This window comes from Lissotriton vulgaris, chromosome 5, assembly GCF_964263255.1.
Source record: "Lissotriton vulgaris chromosome 5, aLisVul1.2, whole genome shotgun sequence".
In the NCBI taxonomy this organism is placed as follows: Eukaryota; Metazoa; Chordata; class Amphibia; order Caudata; family Salamandridae; genus Lissotriton; species Lissotriton vulgaris.
In genome coordinates, this window is record NC_141693.1 from 1,922,548,367 (window position 1) to 1,922,574,342 (window position 25,976).

The 25,976-nt window shown below is 46.8% G+C and overlaps 1 protein-coding gene across 1 annotated transcript in view; it reads left to right on the plus strand.

The window, feature by feature from the left end:
• Window positions 1-25,976, plus strand: part of LOC147717733 (uncharacterized) — a 127,849-nt gene that overhangs the window by 25,941 nt on the left and 75,932 nt on the right. The window contains exon 2 of the mRNA XM_086924512.1: window positions 16,447-16,864. Coding sequence (XP_086780638.1) covers window positions 16,451-16,864 — 414 coding nt within the window. The 5' untranslated portion in view covers window positions 16,447-16,450. The remainder of the gene's footprint in view (window positions 1-16,446; window positions 16,865-25,976) is intronic.

Sequence of the window (25,976 nt, forward strand, 5' to 3'; positions counted from 1 at the left end):
GACAATCCTTCCTGGCTTTGGAGGATGACGAGGGGGCTATGGTGCACACACAGACCGAAATACTACAGAGCTTTACACGGTATTACGAGAAGCTTTACAAAAGTATGGTAGCGAATGGAGACCCAGCTCTGGATGCCTTTTTAGACGAGCTGGATCTTCCACAAGTAGACCACGATCAAGCGGAGGACCTGGGAAAGAATATAGAGCTGGCGGAAATTCGAGGAGCTATAAAAGGCATGGCTCGTAATAAAACACCAGGACTGGATGGTCTGCCGGTAGAATTTTATAGCAAATATGTTGACCTGATAGCACCGAGGCTATTGGAAGTATATAAGGAAGCCAAGGAAGGGGGCTGCTTGCCCCAATCAATGAGGGAAGCGCTGGTGATCCCATTGCTGAAGCCAGGGAGGGAAAGTAGTGACAAGGCTTCATATAGACCATTGTCCATGTTAACAACGGATTATAAAATTCTCAGTAGTATATTAGCGGCCCGATTGCTACCATGCATGACCTCGCTGGTCCACGACGACCAGTCAGGCTTCATCCCTAAGCGCAACACCACCTCGAATATTAGGAGACTCATACGCATTATGAACGCTGACAACTCCGAAGCACAGGTGCCATTGATCCTCTCCGTAGACATAGAGAAAGCTTTTGATAGCCTGAGGTGGGACTACTTATATAATGTCTTGAAACGCTTTGGGCTGGGCGAAGAATTTATAAAATGGACGAGAGTATTGTATACCTCGGCGATGGCGAGGGTACGAGTGGGGAAATTGATATCGCCCCAATACCAGGTAACACGCAGGACAAGACACGGATGCTCGCTGTCCCCCCTCTTGTTTGCCCGCGCAATCGAACCTTTAGCCAGTGAGATCAGGACGGGTAGATATTTAAGAGGGTTATACGGCAGAGATGGGACACACCTTATATCCCTGTATGCGGACGACCTATTGCTATTTCTTGAAAATGCAGAGGAGGCCTTGACTAGGGCAGAAAGGCTATTGCAATGCTTTGGGGAGCTTTCAGGCCTAAAAGTCAATTGGTCCAAGACGTGTATGTTTCCTGTTCGGCAGGGAGAGCTGAGACCAGATGGACACCCGTTGATAAAATGGGAACCCACCTGTTTGAAGTACCTCGGGGTATACATATACCATGCACCGGCGGACATGCTGGAGGGTAATGTGGGTCGCTGTATACGAGCATTGAAGAGCAGTATGGCCTTCTGGGCGACCCTGCCTCTATCATTGATGAGCCGGATCTCCCTATTGAAAATGGTAGCCCTACCAAGACTTTTGTACTACTTCCGTATGCTACTAGTGTGGATACCCTGTTCCATTTTCAAAGCATTGAAATCACAGATTTCTTCATATCTTTGGGGCACAGGAAGATGCAGAGTCGCCCAGATTACGCTCCTTAGACCGAAGGTTGCGGATGGGACTTGCAGTCCCGAACTTCGAACTCTATTATCTAGCAGCACAGTTACAGCTATTCACGCAAGAAGTGGCGAGAGTGTTCAGAGGCCCAGAACACGAGAGAGAGGGAGGCATACAGCGACACGTCCTGGCTTATATAACATTACAACAGAAGCTAAACTTGCGAGACCTAACTATAGAGGAACGAACGCTCCGACTTTGTTGGAACAGATCCCAACGCCTGGCGGGAGTAAGCCACCCATACGTGCCGGAAATTCCGATTGGAATGGTGACGGCGTTACCGCATGGAGGGGACTGGTCGCACCTGCAGGTTTGGGAGGAGGCGGGACTGCAAGTTGTAGGAGATCTGTACGAGGATGGGGCGTTACTGCCTTACCAAACGCTCCAGGAAAGATTTGACCTACCAAGGGGAGACTTCTTATTGCATGCCGCAATTACTAGAGCTGTGCAGGCACACTGGCAGGAGGGGTTGACGGAGCCCACAACAACTATGGCCTGCCAGTATACCATGATGGCGGCGGGCATTTACAAAGCGGTCACATGCCTTTATGGCAGAATGCTCCGTGAAAACTTGCCACCTTTGACTGTGTTGAAAAACAAATGGGAAGCAGACATAAGTAAAGAGATCCCGGAGACAGCTTGGGCGCAGATAATGCGACGAGCCCGCAAGAGCACTAGGAACGCGCGCTTCCAGCTAGTACACTTTTTTATATTGCATAGGGCGTATTTAACACCGGGGAAAATCCGTAAACATTTTGGAGTGCATGAAGCAGCGTGCCCGAGGTGTACTAGAGAGGCGGTAGAATTAGACCACATGCTATGGACTTGTCCAATGCTGGGAGATTATTGGAAGACGATAGGAGACGTGATAAACGAGGTGACGGGGCGACAGTTGCAGTTTGACATGGCTATCGGTGTCCTACACTGGTTCCCTTACACCCCCAAACACAAGAACACTAGCAAATTCATCGACATGGGCCTTATATTAGCTAAACGCGAAATCACTCGACATTGGAAGGCAAGAGCTGGTCCATCGTATAGACGCTGGATGAGTGAATTCCTAAAATGTGCTACCTGCGAAAGCTCCCTCAGATATCAGATGGCGCATAGGCGACAAGATGATAGGGCATTAGCTGCAGCGACGGCATGGGAGGTGTTAGTACAGGCCCTAAGATATCTGGAGACACAAGACGAGGAAGAGGGGCAAGATACTGTAAGGGAACCCCAACAACACACCCAGGATACATTACACCTCGAAACACCTAACACCCCTGATACATAGCACTAGAAAACAGACGCAGATAACATGTGGAAGTGGTGGGACTATGGGAAGGGGAGGGGGAGGGGGAGTGGGAGACCACACCAAGAGCATTAAGGGCTGTAGATAGCGCATCAGCTCCCCTAGGATACGCTATAGGTTGAACCTTCACGACATAGTACACAATATCATTAGATTAGTGAGGAACTCCTGGAAAACTAATAAGGAAGTAGCGACACCTGACACCGAGATGGGGGGTTCTTATTAGGCATAAACACCCGATAGGAGATCTGCAAGATTATGGAGAGAAAGGGAATTACGAGCGATATTAAGTAGTGTTCAATAAATCATGATCGTTCCTTAAGTTAACACCGTGACGTTGGTTGTTGGGGGGGGGGGCTCTATGTTGGAAGGGTTGTTCATAAAAGGAAAAGCAGGCACGAGGTCCTCCTACTAGATGGTTACGATGGACAATTGCTTTGCGCCCCTTAATTTATCCTCAAACACGCCGCCCAGCCTCCGGGGTGTGGGCTAATGGGCTGGGTAAAGAGCTGCCGGGAGATTGGGGGGAGGGGTGGGGGTTCGGACCGCAAGGACCTGACGGGCAACAGGCTCCCCAGTTTTCCCGCCTTTACTTCTTTCCTCAAATGCTGACTGCAATTGATACCGGCTCCTGACTGGGGCCATTTTCCTAGTGGTGCACTGACTTGGATGTCCTTCCCAGAACCAGGTGTGTTAGCTCCACCTACTGTGCTTAGCCCTAATCCGATCGGCTCAATTATGCTCCCACCCCTCGTACACATTCCAGAGATACCTTAGGTGCGGGGTCCCTTTCCCTCCGTCTCAATAAAGCCTGAGGACTTTCCTATTGAAGTGGTTGATATGCCCACAAGCTCTCCTTGAATATACATAGAACGCCACCTTCCTTGCTCCTCCTCTTAATCTGCTCCTCCACACTGCCGCGGCCGCGTCTATCCTCTGAAAGCCACCAATTTGTGCTGCCACTGCCCTGAGCAACCTAGGCCCGGAAGCCGGCTAGCACCATTGCTGCACGGGTTCTCTGCCAGGTAGCTGCAGCGCGCCTCCAGATTTCCCACTGCTGTATCGCCTCGAATCCCATGTAGTCCAGTAATTCTCGTCAATAAGTAAGCTTCTCCTCTTCCATAAGTTAATTCGCCATTACTTCTTGCTTAAACCATTGTTTCAAACTGCCTTTCAAACTCCTTTCTTTCCTTGGTCTAGGAGCTAGCGCGACTGGCGTCAGCCTGCCGACGTTTCCCCCATTCTCAAAATCTAACATAACTTATTCCTGTTTACTATATATCCTTGCACACTTTACTTAGGTCCTGATTCCATATTGCATTTTTAGATTCTGTGAGGAAATAACCTTTTTGCAGGCCCAGGATTTCCCCCCACTTTTTGCTAGGTTTAGTGCTAGGTTACTGACTCTGAATTCTCGGACGATCACATCCAGCGCACAGTGTATGTACTCTGACCCCTAAAGTATATGTGCTATTGGCTAATCCCTGAGTGGCATATTTAAGTTACCTATAAGTCCCTAGTATATGGTACCCTATGTACCCAGGGTCTGTAAGTTAAATGTCACTAGTGGACTGCAGCACGCATTGACGCACCACAAAATGACAGTGCAAATCATATCTTCGGCCTTGAGTGTGTAGTTTTAGAACTGCAAATTCAAACTGGCTAAATAAACCTTTTTGCCAGGCCAAAACACGCTTTATTTATACTTGTAAGTCAATCCTAAGGTAGGTCTTACATGCCCATAAGGTAGGGTGCATGGTATTTAAAAAAGTAGTTAAGTATTTAAGTTTTAAATGTCTTGACGGTGAAAAATCTCCAGCAGTGTTTTTCACTGTGGTAAGGATGGCTCTCCCATAGAAAAGCTTTGGTTTACATTTTAACACGTTATCATGTATATTTTCAGTTTGGGAATAGCTAAAACCACGGTTAAAGGACTCAAATTAATAGTAATTTAAAATCCAAACTGATGGTAAAGTTGGATTTGAAATTGCTATTTTGAAAATGGCCCCTTTAGAAAGTTGGCACTTTTTTAGGTCTTCGACCTGCGTTGCACTGCGCAGCAGTGGACGCGCAGGTCGCGAGACCTCTAGTAAGTGAAAAACTGGGTTTTGGATGTAGCCTAGAAATCTCAGACTCGTGCGTGTGCTTTTCCTATTGTGTTACCCCATTGGCCTTTGCGTGCGTCTTATTCTTAAAGACTGCACGCAATTGTCCAGAGACGGGCGCATTGCTCCGCCCATGGCCTATTGCTGTCTATTACGCGCTTGGTGCGCGTAATAGACACCATTAGGCCATGGCTCGCAGTGGCGCGTGCACGCTCGCACCACTCGCGGGCTTCTGTTTTTTTTTCCAAGCGGAAGTGAAAGTGAACGCTTCTCTGGCGCTTGTTTTTCTTTTTTTTATCCATTTCACGGCGAAGCAACTAAGCATGACTGATTATGTTAAAGCCCGCCGCTGTCCTTGGGGGAAATCAAGGGCTACTTTCTGTCTCCGCGCTCACGTCACTGCCCGTGCCCCCGACGAGGCCCGAGACACTGGGCTCCTTTCACGGGTACGCAGCTGTGGCGCTCACAGGCACAGAGAGATTATGTGCACTTTTACCCACTGGCACACATGCACAGTTAAGCCTGCCTGGATCCACAGAAGTGGCACTGTCGACTGTTGCCCAGGGATACACAGCTGGGAAGTTGTGAACAGGCACCACGGGCCGAGTTCTGTGCACTACACAAGGAAGGAGAAGGCATATTTTCTGCAATTGCACCCATGGCCTCACTCTCCATCGCTGGGCACGTGCACCCGCAGGCATGGCAGCCACATACGTTGATGTGCTTACACATACGTGGTTTCCTACGCACGTGGGCCCATTGGCTCGTGCACGTTCCTGCCTCCGACTCTCCAAGGCACGCACAGGGCTCAGGCTTTGCAGTGGGCCTGGAATGACCTCTGGCATGCCACGACCCACCTCTCTGTGCACAGGCCCTAGTCTGCACCGTACCACTCTACTGCATTGCATAGCACATCCTGACACCACCACTCCTACAGCCCTGAAGCACTGTGCAATCCTCGTCAAATCTGTTGCATGCCTAGTAGAATGTGTGCCTGCGCGGAAAGTGTGAGGTGGACTGTATTATTACCTGAGGGGCACTCGTGCGCTGTTCCTGCGTACGTGGCACTACGCGCAGGTGCATTTATAGCGCTGCTTTATTCTTGTGCACCTCCATGGACTCGTTCTTAGCCTTCACATTCAATATGTTGTTGTTTCTGGAGACTGTGATCGTCTTCGAAGCCTCACTTCTACTCTGCACTGCCACTATCAATAATGGCGTGCATGGACCACACAGGAGGGGGGGTGGTGGGGCATAGCCACACATTCACTGCATACAAAATCGGTGTATGTGCAAGTTCAGATCCAAAAACGTGAACCTGCATGTCAACACCTGTTGTGGAAAGTGTGCAGCGAGGCCTTTCATTCTGAAATTTCGGGGGTGGCTGAACTTTAAGCAATAGGCAGAGTGGGGCTGCAGGGGTCTTGGAAGGGGTGAAACAACAACAAAGCCTCATTAACATGCAAATGGTCTTTTAAAGACCTGTGAAGTGCTCTGATGCGGCTGTGTGCGCCCGGGAAGCTGTCTCACCCCGGGCTGACACACACGACGGTGGGGCTGAAGCCCTTTGAGTCCAATGGGTGTTGCGCGCCTCACCCCTCTGCACCTCTCTAGGTCCCCACCTCACTGACTTTATCGAGACAAGTAAGAGACCTATTCACATTTTTAATGAAATACTTTCAAAAAGTCATCGTTTGCCATGTAAGTCAGATTAATATAGAAGTATAAATACACCAGTATGTCGGCAGCTCTGCGGAAGTGATCCGCACCCTGCAGTCTTCTCTCACTTTCATCATCCTCTCTCTGTGTGCGTTTGTGTGTGTTTGTCTGTGTGTGTGTGTGTATCGGTGCATGTGTCTCTCTGTATGTTTGTCTCTGTGTATATGTCTACTGTTAGCCTCACTGGCAATGTTTACGTGGCATGGGAACGCTATAATACCCAAACTTACTCCACACATACATACAAACCTGCCATTCCCTAACACACACAGAACACAAACCAGCAAACATATCCAGCTAAATATAAACAATTCCAAATTCTTTAACTCTTAACTAATGCGAGACCTGTTGCATTGCAAATGTTTGTTGCCTTTAGCTTCTAGTAGCACTTTCAAAGTTAATCCCCCTGCTGTCAACTGGGAGCCTGCTAGGAGGTCTAAATTGCTCTTTTTAGTGGGAATAAAAGGGTCTTGGCTGAGATGAGGTGAGACCTCCAGATGGTCTGGGGAATGTGGCCACCAATTGTACAAACGGGCAGCCCCTGTCACAGGCAGATGTACCTCACACCTCAGCATGCTATTGTCTTAAGTAGCCAGAGTTGCATCAATGCGGGAAAACACTGTTCCAGAACTTGTTTTGCAGGGGCAGTTCCTTATTCCCTTAGACATGGCTTATGTGTGTGCCCGTAGGTCTGACCCAGGGATGGCAATTTCTGACATCTTGAATTTGGGCAGAGAGATGAACTGTGGGATTGTTCAGTGCCAAATGCTCAGGAGGTGATATAAGAGTGGATAAGGTTGCCAGTGGGAATTGTACTCTTATTGGTCAAGGAGTGTTTGCTATCCACATGATAGTGCCAGGCATAAAAGTGGTACCCATGGCTACCTTCCTCAGAATACAACTGCTGCATTAATGAAATAATAGCAGCCATCCCGCATGTGCAGAAGCCAGACTCATGTGTGCAGCTAGTAGCAAACCCAGTCTGCAATCAGTATTGGCTATTACTCTATCCCCCCCACTCTAGGAATGTGAGTATATGGTATGTTTCGTGCATCGAACTTGTGGCAAGCTTTTAGGCAGGTGGGTGCTGTCGTGTTCAGCATTGACAGCCACTGTGATGTCTCTTTCGTTGTGCTAGAGCGAGTGATTGCAGCAGTGTAGAGTGTTGCTTTAGTGGCTTCATCAGCCATGGAATTTCCTGCAGCGTGAGTGCCAACATGTTGATGACTCAACATGTGTGTATTAAGAGTCCATGGCAAGTAATCTTTCAGCTTTGCCATATGCTCCCAAAGCATCTTGTGCTTAACTGTACAACCCTTTGAATCTCTAAATCCATCCTGGCCTCAATAGTTTAGGAATTCACTATAGGACTGAACAGAGAAACACAAATTACACACTGAGTGTGGGGAATCCATGATCCGTATTCTCTAGTTCCAGTATTGGTGCCTTCAGTTCTGCCAGCTGCGCTGTGTAGTCACCAAGTGACTGCATGTAGGTTTTTAGGTCTCGCCTAAGCCATCCCGTTAGGGATGCTTGGTGAGATTATAGTAAAGCTTTCAAAAGTGTACCCAAAGTGTGGATCAGGTACAGTGCATGTGAGCACAACCACGCGCATTGTGCACAGCTCCCATTTGTCACCAGACACTTCCAATTCGTGCGCGCCGCGCTCCGCCTCTGCTGCCACTTCAGCTCACCAGGCTGCACACCCTTCACCCCTCGCTCGCCAATGTCCCTCCCCCCCTTCCTTTGATCTCCGCTGCTCTCTTTAGACTCACCTTGCATTTCCGGATTGCTTCCTCGTGACGCGTTTGCCCTTTCAATGGAAGTTGCTTGGAAACTACACGCACGGGGCTGCAGGGGTGTGGAATGTGATCCGAGAGCTCTCGAAATGCCGTCTGTAGCAGTCCATGGCCCAGGGCAGATTCTCCATTTCCGCCTTTCTTGTCCCAGACAGTGGCAGCACTACTGGTCCGAAGGCTTAACACCGCACTTCTCCCATTTCTAAGGCCTACAGGCTACATTACTGATACAGACTTTAGTGATACAATTTTCACCATTCTAAATGTCCTCTGCCTTGCTAGGCTTCGAACTCGTGACCTTCAATTCCCTATTTTTGTGCAGAGCGGGTTATCGGCCTCTGTCATTTCCCCCCACACAGTCACTGTTAGAACATTATTTTGAAATTACTAGACTTCCATACCACCTAGTTAGTTTTAAAAAAAAAAACTTCCCAAAAGGCAGTGATAGCTCTCTGATTTAAAGTATGTTTGTTATTTTTTGTTTTATTTCATTTGGCACATGCTGTGCAGCTGAAATACAATTTGGAAATATACTCATAGTGTGGGAAATGTGTAATACATATTCACGGGCTACTGGCAATGAACATCATAGAACAGTGTGAGATAGCGCGCCTGTGAATGGTAGGGAATAGAGGCAGGCGCGCAACACCCATTGGACTGAAAGGCCCCCCCGGGCACACACACAGCCGCACCCGAGCACTTCACAGGTCTTCAAAAGACCATTTACATGTTAATGAAGCCTTGCTGTTGTTTCACCCCTACAGCTCCACTTTGCCTATTGATTAAAGATTCAGCCCCCTCCCCCAGAAATGTTTTCTTAGACTCACAGGCTCCTCTCCGCCCCCTTCCTTTAATGGCTCTCCCCCTCCCTTTAATGGCTCTCCCCCTCCCCATCACATTCTCTCACATTTCGGCTTCCCCGACATCAATGCGGCTTGTCTGCAGCGTCATTGCAGCATCTGCATTCTTAAAGGCAGTGCCTTCCGTGGAGGTGTGAGGAGCCCGCCTCCCTGTTTTACTCGCTTGTACCCCCTTCACACGTAGTCGCTGTGTCAGCGGGAGGCTCTTGTGTTTGCTGCTGGCATTCCCAGAGAAAGTTTGCACACTGCCGCCGCTGGCACATGTGCCAGCTTTCTGCCCTCACCCAACGCCTTGCTCCACCGCTCTCTACCCGGGACCATTCCTGTCTGGCACCACCTGAAGCATTGGTCTACTCTCTAACCAAACAAGATCACTTCCTACGCACAAGAGCACCATGGGGTCCCGGGGTTATATCACTTCATATGAAACGGGGTGATTAAAGTGCTGCTTTTACAGCGCTAACTATGTGTAAATTGATACGGTCTAACCCACCGTAAGAGGTCCGGCCCACCCCCGCCCCCCTCGCCATGCTCACAACAATCAAATAACCTAGCCGCCGGCACATCTGCATCTAGTGTGCAAACTATGTGTGTGTTTAAAATATGCATATGCTATTTGCTGATTTTTCTCAATGTTAACTTGGTCTCCAGGCTCAAACCTGTTTTATTAAAAAGCACAGTAGTTTGGATCCGCAAAGTGCCTTTTCGCTTCATTCGGTACAAAAGGGGGTGGTGATGGACAGAGCATCTGAATCAATCAAACACTCACACCCAGTCAAAAGATCTGGGTTTAATCCATCACCGTTCTTTAGCCCACTCTGCCACCCCAGTTCAGACATGGCTATATGCAAATCAGTCTGACCCTGTGCCTCATGGGAACAGTCCAACCCGAACTGCCAAGCCATGTCTTCCCTGGACCGGAAACAAGCTTCCGAGGACCGGTTTCTGGCATTCCAGCCGTCTTCAGCCCGGCTTGCTTGAATCCAGTTGCAAAGTGAGCAAGGGACTCACGTCTGAGCATACCCTGCCACACTTATGGCGGCCAAAAGCAGTATGCCGATGAGTGCCAGACAGCTGCTTTGGCCATGCTGACCTAAGTGCAGCCTTCGACACTGTGTCCCATGGTGTGTTATTAGAACGGCTTTGTAAGCTCGGGAGGTTGCGCAATCGGCTGGATTGCGGACTTTCTCCATGGCTGGACCTTGCATGTATTTCAGCCGTCTTATACCTCTGAGATACTACCTCTGCAGCAGGGAGTGCCACAGGGTTCAGCTCCAATCCCAACCTTATTTAGCCTCTATATTCATCCCCTTGCGGAAGTAATTGAGTGCCATTGTGTTATATTACTATCATATGCCAATGACGCCCAATTGCTTATAACTTTGGTGCAGAATAATGGTGAAGCTGCAGCTGGATTTTAAGGCATGTGTGATGGATCTATCCCAACCGATGGACTCCAGCTGCCTTAAACGAAATGCAGGTAAAACAGAAATTCTGGTAGTAGGAAAAGAACCATCCTTATGGTTTACTGCCCGGTGGCCGAATTAATTAGGCCCTATGCCCACTCCCAAATCAAAGGTAAAAGAACCTTGGCATCTGGTTTGATGCCACTGTGTCTTTTGACAAACCGATTCTGTCTATGCTGGAACCTGCTTTGGAATACTAAAGATGCTACAAAAAATCCTAGGTCTCCTGTATGATTCTGCTCAAAAACTTTAATCCAAGCACTAGTGGTGTCACATATGGACTATTGCAATGTGCTTTATCTAGTGTCCTTTAAGGGAATGGCTAAAAATGCTTCAGCGGGTGCAAAATACTGCTGCCTGTATGATGTTGAACATTCCAAGGCACTCGTTCATGTGTACCACTTTTGCTAAGCTCCATTGACTTCTGATCAAAGTCCTCGCTACCTTTTCCCTCTGTTTAAACCCTATCTTCTAGAAGATGCCTTAGATCTTAAGGGACTGCCCGGACACCCTTTGAATCTTAAACTGGAACCTTCTGAAGTACTATTTAGGAAAAATAGTACTTCAGAACAATCCTTGGGTCATTAGTCAGTCTAGGTTGGCTTTTCCACCAGGCTGTTAGCTGGAATACAGCGCGGGGACACTACGAAATGGAGTAACCAGGGGCTGTAGAAAATTATAACATAACTTAACACTTACCTGCGGGTGCCTCAGGGTTCCTCCCTGAACCCCATGCTTTTTAATATTTATGTCCGCCTTCTGGCGGAGACCATTCGGTCATTTGGCCTGGACCTAATATCATATGCGACAACAAGCAAATTATTATAGCAATCGACCCCAGCCCTAATCATACCCATTCCCAGCTTGGCCAATGTATAAGAAAGGTCACTGAATGGATGGTGTGTTCATTCGCTTAAATTGAATGGCGGAAAGACTGAAGTCATCCTTATGGGAAACAACCCCTCAAAAGGGTTAGAAATTGATTGTCCTGAGCAATTAGATCATCCCAAATCAACACATACCTTAAAGAGACTCTGGATTGAGATCAGGCTTAATATTGAACTCAGGCCTGCAAACTCTCAGGTGTCTGCTTTGGCATCCTTACATCCTTGAATGCATGTCTTAAATGGCTTTCTCTGTCTACGAAGAGAGTAGTGGTGTAGAGTATTGTCTGTTCTAGGCTAGACTATGCACACACCCTGTACATTGGAAGTCTATAGTATGTTATTAAGACTACAGGTAGTCAAGAATGTCGCTGCTAGAGATTTATGCAAAATACCCAAATATCAGTCAGCAAGCCTGGCGTTGGCAGCCTTACATTGGCTGTCCGTACAAAAGAGTATTCAATTCAAAGCCCTGTGCATAACCCATAAGATGTTTAATGGCAGCAGTCCTCCAATCCTCTCAAATGTGATCTTCCCTTATGCTCCTACACAAAAACGTGGGTCACTCTCTCCTGAACTTCTGAAAGTCCCTGTGATCAGAAGAGCAAGATACGGATGTTATAATTGTGTACCAAAACTGTGGAATGGCCTCACCATATCCCTGAAATTTGAACAGTCAGAAGAAGTAAAGTTTAGGAAACTATTGAAAACATCTGTTCTAGATTGGGATGCTGGTGTGGATGTGCTCCGTGTGGCGTTTCCCGATGCCTCTGCTCCTCTTGCTGGTTGAGGGAGGTTAAGCGTTCTGTGTGGTGGCAGAAGCATTGAGGGGCGCTCGGTTCAGGACTGTATCCTTGCTTTGACTTTGAAAACTGAGCATTTTGTTCACAGAGCTGAGGCTGCTGACCGTCTCAAGGGCAGTGCACAGAGAGGCGGGGACAGCGTTCACAACTCCAGGTTTCCTGATGGAAAAAGTCCTTGTTGCACTTTGGGCCTTCTGGATCTGAGAGTACGGAGCATTTTTCTTTTGAGTTTTACTAGGCTGTTGCAGGCAAAAAGTGAAACGGCCTCAGGGGAGAGAGAGACTTGTTCTACCCGGTAAGCATGCTGGGTGTGGAAAAGGGAGTGGACAGCAACCTCGGGGCACTATTGCAGTTAAATTAAGTACAAGGGAGATCTTTTTCTTGGCCATACCATCTCTGCCCCGTGATTAATCTTGCTGGGAGCACCCTCTGCATTCCTGTTGTTCGGCGGAGCTCGTACGTTGTTCCTTAGACGCATTAACACCCTCAGCGAGGACTTCAGGACTTCAGCCCCCAGGGTGCATCCGCAACTGCACAGCTACCGTGAGTGAGGGGGAGGCGTGGCGCTGCCTCTTCCCCCGCGGCGCGGGACGAAGCCCAGATCAAGGGCAGACCCATCTGGGCCCCTCAGAGATTTGAGGAGTCTGGGCTGGACTGGGTCACGGTATTGACTTTTTGATGCTCTATATTATCTCCTAATTTTTTTCTCTACCGGGCCTCCAGAGACTTGATAATTGCCGCACAACCTCCAGCTAATAACTATAGTAGGGGAAGGGGAACGGAATGAATAAGCGAAAACGTTTAGCCGGGCAGGGTGTGGTGGGGACCCTGGCTAATACTAGAGGAGAGCATGCGGACAATAACTCCCAGGGCATAACTGGTTTACGCTCTTTAGCTTACGTGCAAATGCCAGACACCAAGTCCACCTCTAATACAATAGATAATCCACACGGGGTGCAGAGACCTCGGCCCCTAGCACTCAGCCCCCCCCCCCCCCCATCAGTCACACCAGGCACCCCTAGCTAATGACAGCTGTGAAAACAGAGGGGAAACTTATCCTGCCCATGCCGCCACACAGGCCGAACGGGTAACTTTACACAGGGAGCCAGCTGGGTTGATCGGCGGAAGACAGACTCGTAGTAATATATTGGAACCAAGGTTTATACATCCTCCCCCAGATGCCACTCACTATACTATTATTTTTATTAATGTACCCACACTTTCAAGTAGAGAACCCGAACATTGGTCCTCCTTGGAAAAACAAGGCGCTCCACGCATTGAGTACTAAGACAGGCTACACTAATGACCTGTTTGCGGTATTTAAGATGGTCCGCCGGATCCTCTGGATTGGTTGTTCCCCAAAAACAGTAGCAGGGTATTGTGTAGTGATCACATTTAGGTCCCCGGGTTTGGTTAGAAGTATTTTGGAAGAGGCCAGTTATTATCCGGTCAGTAAGAGTGGCGTAAGCGTGGTACCTTTAGGTTTTTTCTATCAACTTACCTCAGTTTTGCATCAGGTACCAGTATTTTAGTAACACCTGTAACTCTGGACCACATAGCTACGCTATACCAACTTTTGGTGGAGAAGTGTGGCTCAATGGTTAGAGCGGCAGACCCTGATGCAGAGGTCTAGCCCGGGACCAGGGTTCAATTCCCCGCCTCGGCGGGTCTTGGGCTCAAAAATTCCACGGGCCTGATAATTCTCGCCTCGGTGCCTATTCCAATCATGGAGTCCCACTCTGCAACTCTGGGCAATAGCTTGCTTAATCTCCACAACGGCCCCCACAATGCTAAGGATGCCTGGCCTCCACCTTGGGGGTGCCCAGGAGTGGACGCCTCACAGGGAAAGGCAGGATGGGTTCCACAGCGGTATTCGTACAAGCGCCTTGAGACCCTTGCGGGTGAGTAGTGCACTATACAAGTATCAATTTACATTTACAATTTTACCTTTAATTTTTATGACCCTCTTTACAATTTAGATGGGGTTGATTGACTGGAGCAACCCTTTGATACCTCAAGTAGCAGGGGAGTGCAAAGAGTAACTAGCACCATGGACCCTACCTTACCAGGCACTATTCCGAGTGAGGATCTAATCGGGGTTTCAATCCCAGAGAGCATAGAGAAACTCATAAGTAGGAAGACGTTTCACGAAGGGGGCACCTTCTACCAGTTAGTAGAACTAAACTTCAGCACCAAGAATTGCATTCTCCTGATTAATGTATATAATATTGCCACCCAAAATGAGTTACATCTAGTGGTTAAGAGCGTAATGGAGGTGGTGATGAAAATATGCAACGGGATAGTTAAAGATACGTCAATTCTATTATTGGGTGACCTTAACTGTGGTTTATGTAGCCATATGGATGTACGACTGTGCGGCCTGTTTAATGAAGCAGACAATAGTAGCCATTTTAATCACTCAAAGACGGGAGATTTATTTAATGAGCTAATTTTTAAATTGGATCTGGATTATCCAATGAATTAATAATTAATCCCTCTTGTATGCCCCCCACCTTTAATGGAAGAGGATACGCTACCACCATTGATTTCATCTGGACCTTTTCCTTTTTAATCTTTACATTAATGGCCTCGAAGCTGCACTCCTCCTCCAGGGCAAAGATTACCCCCAGGTAGAGGGCCACCCTATTCCCGCATTATTGTATGCAGATGATGCCGTTTTGATGGCACACACTCAAAACGGCCTTCAACCTGCCCTGGATGGCTTTAGTATGTTTGAGGGATCTAGGTCTCAAAACTAACATAGCTAAGACCTATGTCATGAATGCAGGCAAGGGACTCGGAGGACCCGTGAAATGTATATTGATGGCGAGAAGCTATCATCTATAAAATGTTTTTCCTATTTAGGCATAAATACAGTGAGGCATCACCTGTTATTACGAACCACTATGGGGATGGAGCCTTATTTATTATTTGTACCGGGCACTTTTGATAGATTTCTTTTAACTAGGTTCAGACTGGGAATCATACCTAGACTCGTGTCGTTTCCTAAACTAAATGATTGGTCATGTGAATTAATACTGTGCCCCTGTGTTAAAAGGGCGGACCAGTCTACTATGCATGTAGTCCTGTTTTTCTAAATTTTACCTGGAACAGAGGAAAGTCTGGATTATTCCACTTTTAAAAAACTTAGGTCTCAGACAATGCCGCCAAGCCATGTTCGTACTTCAGCTATTAGATAATGAACATATAGCGTGGAGACTAGCGCAATTTTTAAAAGCTGTGTTTTATATCAGGAAAAGAAATATTCCAGAATGCTAATGGCTGCAATTGGTTTCCTTTTTTAACGGTAAATGAAGTGTGTTTCTTTAATTTTTTTATTGAATCTGTAATGAATTTTGTATATAACCTGTAATGAATTTTGTATATAATTGTTCTGTGCTTTTATGTCTGTTTTAAATAGCAGCCGAATAAAGCTTTTCTTGGTGCGGTTTTAATCCGAGTTGGTGAAAGCTTTGACATGGCAGCGATGCGCTCCACAAAAACCAAGTAGAATAGAATAGATTTTCTCTTCAAACATATCCCTTTTCATGTATTTCTTCTACCATTAAAGTTTCTTGAAGCATCACTAGAGCAATATGGGCTGTATCCGTTTCCCACATCCTTTTGACTCCATATGTGTCACTTTCTAATCAAGGGACAGACGCCGATCATGAAGTATGCTCAGTTTTTAAAACACTCCACAAAGGCAAAACCAGGAGGTGCTTTGGTAACATTCACCCAGTCCATAACCCACCTGTTTCACAGACATTTTAGCCCACCCTCACTCTGTTCTTAGCAGGACCCCAAACAGGAAGCATTCTAAGCTGACCTTTATGTCCTAATGCAGTTTAGGGTAGTCACTGTTCAAAAGAAGCATAGTTGTTCGCCTTCATCTAATCAATATTATTATCACTACTCGTGGCTATAATGTAGATGTATGATAAATTCATTTTATGTCTTAACTGTGTGCTCATTGGTAACCAGTTATGCTGTGGGGATGGGTCTGGTTTGGTACATTTATTCTTTTTATGACTATTGTATGTGCTCAAGTTCACCTCTGTTTACACTCAACAGAAACATGGCTGCAACAAACCACTTACAAAGTCTGGAAGAAGAAGCCACCTGCTCAATATGTCTGGATTATTTTAAAGAGCCTGTGTCTGTGGAGTGCGGGCATGCATTCTGTAAGTCCTGTATTACTCGATGCTGGGAAAGATTGCAAACAAACTTCCCCTGTCCGCAATGCAGAAAAACCTCTCCAAAAGTAAGGCTCAGGCCTGTTAGGCAGCTGACGCGCATGGTTGAAATTGCAAAACAGCTTCACAATCCCAGCACAACTTGCCAAGATGAAAATGTGTGCCGACTACATGAAGAGAAGCTGAAACTTTTCTGCCAAAATGATCAGAAACCCATCTGTGTGGTGTGCAGCATGTCGAAGGACCACAAGAGTCACAATGTGGTTCCAGTCGGAGAGGCAACCCAGGAGCATAAGGTATCTATCTTCAGTATCTCTTTTAGGGTAAAGTAATGATTTATAAAACGAAGTCTGAGATTTGACAAATTATATCACTTTGCTAATGTTTAAATATTTTATTTTGCATGTTAGTTATATGGTCTCTCAGGGGAGTGGCATTTTATAAGATATCTGCTTGCCCATGGTACGGGATGCATCATAAATCTACTTGCTCTGTAAAAAGAAATTCACTTGTCGCTTTGGTCCCATGCAGGGGACAAATTATACCAGAACTCTGATAACCTCTCTGATTATGCCATTAATCCTGTTATAGCAGGGTTTGTATTCTAGCAATTCACTGATTGTGCAACCTTTCAGCAAATTTACATCTGCGGCTAGATGTAGCAAGAAGTGGTAGGGCCAGGTTTGGAATAACCGTATGAATTTGTGCACACATACAAACTTGCATGTTGAAGGGTTTCCACCAGCTCTTCTCTAATCTCCTCCCACACTGGGAAAAGTTAGACATTTACTCCTGGGCAGAGCAGAATTAAAACTTTTTCCTGGGTGGGGAAATAAGGTACTGTATTGTAGGGAAAGTTGCAAATGGTAAGCAGATTTTAGCATGTATTTATTTATTTATTTTTGAGATTTATAAAGCGCGAACGTTCGCCCAAGGGCGTCTTGGCGCTGAGAACTCAACTCATGTCTCATACAATGTAAAACCAAACTAAATTACTGTGTGAATAGCCATGTCTTTAGACTTTTGCGAAACGTATTGAGGGAGTGATTTAATCTGATTGGGAGCAGGAGTGCATTCCACAATCTGGCAGCTGAAACTGAGAAACGTCTGTCACCCCATGACAGAGTCTTGGTACGGGGTACTGTTAGTTGGTGCAGAGTCACTGATCTTAGTTGCCTAGCTGGAAAATATGGTATAAGCTGGTTTCTCAGAAATTGAGGGCCACAGTGATGCAGTGCTTTGAATACCAGACAGAGCGTTTTAAATTCTATCTGCTTTTTTATTGGTAGCCAATGGTATTTGCGGATGGTATGAGTTATAGGTTTAAATTTGGGGGTTTTTGATAGTAATCTGGTTGCGGCATTTTGCACCAGTTGCATTTTATTAATGACCCGAGCTTGGGCATTGGCCAGAATGCCGTTGCAGTAGTCGAGGGAGGAAAGTATGAGCGTGCTAACCAAAGTTTTGCCTGCAGTATCGGGTAGAAATGGAAGAATTTTTTTGATCAGTTTTAGTTTGAAAAAAGCTGATGTTGCTATCTGATTAGCATGCGCGGAGAAATTGAGGTGGTCGTCAAACACTACTCCTAGATTTCTAACCTTTGCAACCGACTTGGGCACGGTTCCAAATGAAGATGGCCACCAGATAGATGACCACAATGGTGAAATTTTTCCAAAGATGACCACCTCGGTCTTCTCGGAGTTTAGCTTAAGGCAGTTTGAGGACATCCAGTCTCCTATTGCTTGCATGCCCTCTTGGAATCGCTTCGCCACCTCATCTCCGTTGTTATTAATGGCGAGGACTAGCTGGGTGTCATCTGCATAGGAGGTAAGGCCCATCCCATATTGCTTGATGACTCTAGCAAGGTCCGACACATAGATGTTGAAAAGTGTCGGACTCGGGGATGAGCCTTGAGGAACCCCACAAGGTAGAGAAAGCTCTGCTGATTGAAATATGCCCAGAGTAACTGTCTGAGTTCTGTCAGACAGAAAAGAGGCTAGAAGGTTTTTTGCTCTCTATTGTACACCCATTCGTCCGACACGGTCAATCAGGATGGAATGATCGACCGTGTCGAAAGCCGCAGAGAGGTCCAGCAGTATGAGCACTGCTGTGCTCCCTTGATCTTTGATGAGCCTAATGTCATCAGCGGCCTTTATGAAGGCCGTTTCCGTACCATGGTATTTACGGAAACCGAACTGAGTACTGTCCAACAGATGATGATCCTCTAAGTACTCAGACAGCTGCTGGTTTATGGCTTTTTCTACCACCTTAGCCAAAAAAGGAAGACTGGCTATAGGTCTAAAATTTTTCGGATCAGTCATGGCCAGGTGCTGTTTCTTGAGGAGAGGTTTTAGGAGAGTACTCTTCAAAGCATTAGGGTATAACTCTGACAAGAACATGGCATTGCATAGTTGCATGACTACTGGTGCAATTAAGTCTAGAACCGACTGAAGAATTTTTGGGGGACAAGGATCTAGAGCCGATCCTGTTTTTATCTTATTAATTAGTACAAACGTACTAATTCATATTTGCTCACGCTAAAATGCAGCTCAAAAATGTTTACTAGAAGTATAGTTATCAGGCCTACTTAGGTAAATTCCTGTGAATTAATTGAAGTTGTAAATCTGAACTGATGCACAGATATATCTCATGGGTGCCCTTTTGTGACTTTCTTTAATATTTGGGACCCTAATTACATCAACCGTTAATTGAGATCTTTTGTCTTTAATTAAAATTATTTAAATATATATCTTTTTACATTTCGAGTCCTGGCAGCGAGCTGGTGGAATTCTCTTCCTCCACAAATCCGGGCCATCGATGAGCTCCTTCAGTTTAGACGGGCTATCAAGACCTTTTTATTTGTTTAGCTCATCTGTTGTGTCTCTTCTCCTTTCTGCCCGCTTTTAATGCTGTGTTGTGTTTACCTTCTCAAAGCGCCAGGACGCCCCTTTGCTGGGGCAGCTATGCGCGGTACAAATAAAAATAACATAACATAACATAACATAACATGCCTAACTTTACTCTCATTGAAGGCTATATGCTCTTAAAAAAAAAGAGCATATAGCCACAGAAAGTAGTTTTCTTCAGTGCCAGGGACTACTAAGACAATGTGTGTTTTTTCAGACCCAAAACATTTTAGCTCCCACAACAATAACGTCTTATAAAAATTATGCCTAAGCAAACCATTCATTGACAAAACAAAAAGCCGGGCAATTACCACGAGACCGATTGTCTTTGTCAATCCTTGTTTATTTTCAGATTGGTGTTTAGTTCATTAAATAATATGGGTTCAACACTGATGCAATTATAGGAAATCAAACATCTGATCCATATTAAAGCCAAGTGAGTATTTGTTGTATTTTACCCACTGCACCGTGACGCTGTACCTGAAGCATGGAACCCCCAGCTAGCCCTGCACACCACTGCCTCACGTTAGCACTGCTTGGAAGGGAAGCTGTGAGCTACCAGGCATTTTTCTACTCATTGGACTTAGTTATTGCAGCTCAAACCACGCCCTTTGTGAACTTCCGATAGAAAATGTGACTGCTTCCGGTTCAATAACTTCAAACTTATATGCCTCACTCCCCGCGAGTCTCTTAATGTCAGCCCATCAGCTCTCGGAGATGCCCGCAATGCTTCCTCTTCCCACAGGGCTCTTGTTCGACAGTAATATTAATAATAACGAGAACAGCAAAGAGCTGCCATCACCAGGACAGCGATTCCCGCGTGACTCCTCAAAGAACAAGCACTTACAATGCAAGGGTTTCGACTTTGGAAAAGTTTCAGCTATTGGCATTGTAAATGACAAAATTTGTATTTATGTGTTGGTTTTGAAAATAGATAAATAAATTGCATTGTCATTTACATTGCCATTAGCTTAATTTCTCGCAAATGTGAGACCTATTGTACCCTACGGACGAGCTCAGCAGACAGCAATTACTACCACACACACCCAGAGCCAGCCACACACACACACACACACACACACACACACACACCCAGAGCCACACACACACACACCCAGAGCCACATACACACACACACCCAGAGCCACACACACACACCCAGAGCCACAGGGATTCCTCGTCGGACTGCTCCTGCAGACGTGTTACTCCTGGTAAACCAAACAGTGTCGCAATTCATACAGAGGACATATGCCCTATTAGCACTGATCAATTGAGGTAAGTGGCCAAAAAACCTATAGCCAACAGAAATCGGGTCAGAAAAATCTGGGGCAAAACAACAAATCCCATATGCTATTCATGGTAAACCAAATATTGTCACAATTCACACAGGGCAGATGCACTATTAGCACTGATCAGTAGTGGTAAAGTGGCCAAAAACCTATAACCAACAGAAAAAACGGGGTCAGACATATGGAGCGAACTAAAACAGGTAGATTATGTGTCCTCATACCGGAGATAGAGCAGGGACATCCCTTAGACACAGCGCCTGTTTACACTATGGCACCAACGTCACATGAGCAGCTCCGCAAAGCTATGCCCGCCATTGTTTCTCACCTCATTGGTGTGCCGCAGACTTTGCTGGTGTAGTGCAGTGTGCCCCCACCTCAGACACTACCCACCTTCCCCCACAACCATGGCCAACACCCGCATGACTGCCACACCCCCGGCAGCATTTCCTGGTGCTCCCAATTCATTAGTTGCCCATCACTTACCCAGGACACCTTCTCAGCTCTACTGACCAAGAGACCCCCAGATTTCTTGGGCATCCAGGATCTCCCGCTCCCCTCCCCAATGAACCACAGTCCAGCTGCTGGGTGAATATTTCAACTTGCATGAAGACTGCTGACTTAGACTCTTCTCCTGAGGTTCTCTCATTGCCTTGCAACTGCCTAGAGGCAACGTGCCTGCTGCGCTCTGGTCTTTCCTCTCAGTCCCTGACTGCACCACCTGCTCCTGACCACTGGCAGGTCATTACCATGCCTGGTCCATGCACACATTTCCAAGAATTAATCACAATGAATAGCAAAGCATTTACCTTAAAGTGAAGGCAATTCGTCCGAAAAATTTAAGTCACCAGTATTCATACTGGAACCACTTTGCAAAGAAATTACTTGCACTTTAATTTTAAATATATGGAATTTCTGCACAGCAGCCCAGCAGAGCGCACGAGGAGACTCCTGAACCAAAATCAAGTCGGAGGGCCTTGCACTTTTTAATCCGCCCCCCGCCCCCCGCCCCACACCTCCGTTAAATCTATACTGTTTAGTTTACATTAAAAACCACAGAGTCCATGCTTGACAGCAGAATAAAAACAGTGTGCCATACAAAACAATGTGGTGGACGTCACCCTGCTTCTTCACTGAAGTACCGTCGAAAAGAGGTGATTGAAATAGAAACTGGCGAAGCAAATGTGCAGAGCAAATAAGGATTCTCGCGTCCACAGTGATCACAAAACAACTGTTAGATAATGTATGCAATAGCGTGCAGACTAAACAAACCCCCAAATAAGTTGGGGTTGACCGTAGGCCAAGGTAAAATTTACCTTGGATGAACCCATTTCTTCTGTACTTGTGCTAAAAATATATCCAATGGTAATCGTCGTAACCACGAAATTAAGCAGCACACACACAGAGGGAGCTTTGGTACAGTAAAACAAATAAAATGTGCCTTTGCTGCAAAGAGACAACCCATTATTCTAGTAATAGACGCAAACTGTACCCTTGACTAGAATTCGCTTAAGTGATTACTAAGTGTCATTTTGAAACTACCCAACACCGATCGCTGCTCCAAGGCTTCTCTGTCTGATTTACTTTTATCTAAGTGTTAGCCGTTTTTGTAAATCGCTGAAACCACTAGTTGATAAGAGCGCCAGCAAATGGGTAATAACAAAACAGAGACAAAGAACCGTGCGGTTTCATCCGAACTGTACAATGGGAGTGATGAAGATGGAGAAGGCACAGAAGAAATGCCCAGCATACGTCACTATGTCTCCATTGGAGTGAAAGTCTTTAAAGGCGCACCTCCCCCCCCCCCCTTTACCCCCACCCAGCCAATCTCCAGGACCTGACTAGCTAACAGGTATCTATAGGCATGGGGAAAGAGTCTTGGTGCCTTGCTCAGAAAAATCACCGCAGCGTTAACTCCCACCAATGCAGTGCGGATATCCTCGTCCAAAACCCACAGAAACGGTCGCCTGAAGCTTAGGGTCAAACAGAGAAGTGCACGTCATGCAAGCTCAAAAGGGGCATCCCCGGCGTGAAGCAGGAATCGCAGATGACCAAACTCTTCCAAATTTTGCATATTTATATAGCGCGAACTCGAGCCAAAAGCACTGGAGCGCCGCACCGGAGCACCGCATCAACACATTCGAGCACGGGGCGGCAAGAATACCTCCCATGTCTTGCCAAACATGAAAGAAATTGGAATTCTCCACACACACACACCAAACCCCCCCACGCACAGTCGATCACACCAATCCTCGACAGACCTAGTTAGCAGAGGAGGCCAAGGAAACAAGCACCTACGGGCACACGGACAGCGGGAGGGGGGGCGGGAATGGACAGCGGGAGGGGGAGGTGGGAATGGACAGCGGGAGGGGAGGCGGGAACGGGCACACGGACAGCGGGAGGGGGGGGCAGGAACGGGCACACGGACAGCGAGAGGGGGGGCGGGAACGGACAGCGGGACATCGCGCAACCCGCCCCTGAAAAGGACACTTCAAAAATGGCGAAAACAAAGCTTTAAAAAATAAAAAAAACACCGCCTACCGCCGCATGGCGATCGCAAAGGGGCGGCATGAGTAAAAATCGCGGGAACGCCCACGAATCTGGTCCGGCCATGACGGACAGATCTCTGTTCCAATGGCTAGCCTCCATTTATGGAGCTAGCCAATGGAACAGAGGGGCGGGACATGAGTACACATCTCTAGATATAAGATTTCGCCCTGCGCGAAAGTCTGCTGCGCAGCTTTCGGCGAGGCGAAACCTAATAAAGGGCGGGCTACGCACACTCGATTCCCTAATGCATAGAACGTGATCCAAGTGCACTCAATGCAGGCGCACAGCCCGTCCGGGTAATGCACATGATACTCTCGGCTACGTGTGTGGCCCTACTTGACATCACCAGGTGTGCATGGTGGTGGGGGGAAGGGGTGTCGCCGCATTTTAATTTCACCTGCAGCATCGGGTGACGTGAGACATTTGATTATTATCGGTAACATCAAGCCTTATGTTAGTAATTTGTGTAGGTGCCTCTGTAATTAAATCCTGGGTGGAGGAGAGAGAGTGACAGCTAAACCGGGACAGGACAGAGCTCGCCTTTCAAAATGTGGGGCCTGCGGCGTCTGCGTCCTTTCAGCCAGAAAAAAATGGGTATGTCTATTCTGAAAGACCACACAAAATAAAATAAAATGCCAACAAATAAACTAATTCCTTTTCCAATCATAGTAACTCCAAAAACATCTTTGTAGCCTGGCACAGTTATACTTAATCAAAAACTTCAAATAGTGTGACGTAAAACAGAGAAGAATAATGCACCCCCAAAAGAGTAAAATATGAGGGGGAGAGGAGAAGTCGGAACCGGGAGGATTGTGGGCATTTCTTTCAACAGCACGGCATTCCTCATATAAATTGTCCGTGAAATCAACTGCTAACAGTTATTAAAGATCCAACCAGCCGATGGCAGTAAAGTGTGTTCTCAGCAAGGGAATCTATTACCGACACAAGGCTGCAAAAGCAGGTTATTCATTCCAGGCCGGTCCCTCTAGTCAAAACAGATTGCAAAACCATCTTTCGCAAGAACATGGACTTCACTAGACAGTTGCAGAATTCTGACCTTGCCCACATATTTCCCTACAAACAGTTTGACGTCTATTTCATTTTTAAATCCAGACAAACTCGCTTCCCCCATATGGTAGGTCGTGTTTAATTTACTCTCCCAGTTCAAAACCACAACATATTTTGAGACTTGCGCTTGATAAGTGCAGGTCGATTTTTTTATTATTTTATTTTATTATTTTTTTTTTTGTGCAAGGTCTGTTTTCGAGTCTTTGTTTTTGCAAAGGTTGTTTTCAAGTGACGTAGTCCACTAAATGCTACAAACATGGCTACACACCACTGTGTCCTGTATGGAGCCTGCTAGGAGGTGCCCCCTCATGCTTGCAGCAGTGCCCACGCCGGCCTGGGCATTACCTTCTTAAAGAAAGGGATGCGCTTGGCATTGGAGGTGGGGGTGGTGACGCTGCTCACGCTAACGTGTTCCGGTGCTGAGACTCCTGCGTGTGTTGAACGGCCCTCGTTCTGCAGTGGACCCCCACAGTCATGCCTCCATTGCACGGCCTCCTGCTACTCCTTTTTCGGTGCAGCGTCTGACTACTTCCCCGAGGAGCGGTGAAGCTCCGAGTACCCTCTGCGCGCCCCTCCAGTCATGATAGCTCTACTCGCCCTTAACAGCGCCCACTCCTGCCCTCGGCGCTGGCTGAATCGAGAGGCTGCGGTACCCCAAGGACCGGCTGGCGATCTGGTAAGTATAGTCATCTTAGGATGGGATGGGATACCTACGTTCTCTATGGGAAACCCCCAACACCTCAAGCAACTCCTTAACATTTATGTGCAAACACTCGGAGGGTGCCATACCCAAAGGACTTGCTGGTTCTCTTCCAGGGGATACTCATCAATAGTCATAAGCACTGAATAGTCCCGCCCACGTGCAGTGCAGGACCCCGGACAATGTAGATATTCAACGCAGGGGAATATCATATCACTCCCCCCATACTATTAACTCTCTCATGTCACGAAAAGTCTTGCAAGAGAATATACCCAATATACCATGGTTATCTAAAGATCCCTAAAATTCATAAAGAACTGAAGAAAACGACACCATATTATTTTGAAGAAAACTTGACATCAGTGACATCTCCCTCGGTCCTTTGGGATGCATACAAAACAGTCTTGTGAGGGCAAGCCATAACATCCATTACGGGACACAAACGTTCGCATCAGCGAGACTTGACAGAGTTGGAACTAGCGCTCCACACTGCGAATGCAGCGCATATGGCGGACCCCACACCGAATTCGCTGCACACCCTGCAATTGTGTCAACGATATAGAGACCATCTAAAGCGATGGACTATCGATAATATTACAGCAACCACACACAGAATATATGATGTGGGAGACAAGGCATGAAAAATGCTAGCATGGCTAGACAAGAAAGGGGGAGGCACTAAAGGCATATTACAGCTACGCGCATCGAATGGGATACTTCGATCCCGCCCTCAAGACATAGTCCACACACTAGCAGAATACTTTAACAGAGTATATACCCCAGACAGAGAAGTGACGAAGGAGGCAGCAATGGACTCCCTCAGCCATATAACCACCCAAACATTTACGCCGGAAGCGGCCAAAGAGCTGGAGGCAGACCTCACAACTGACGAAATACA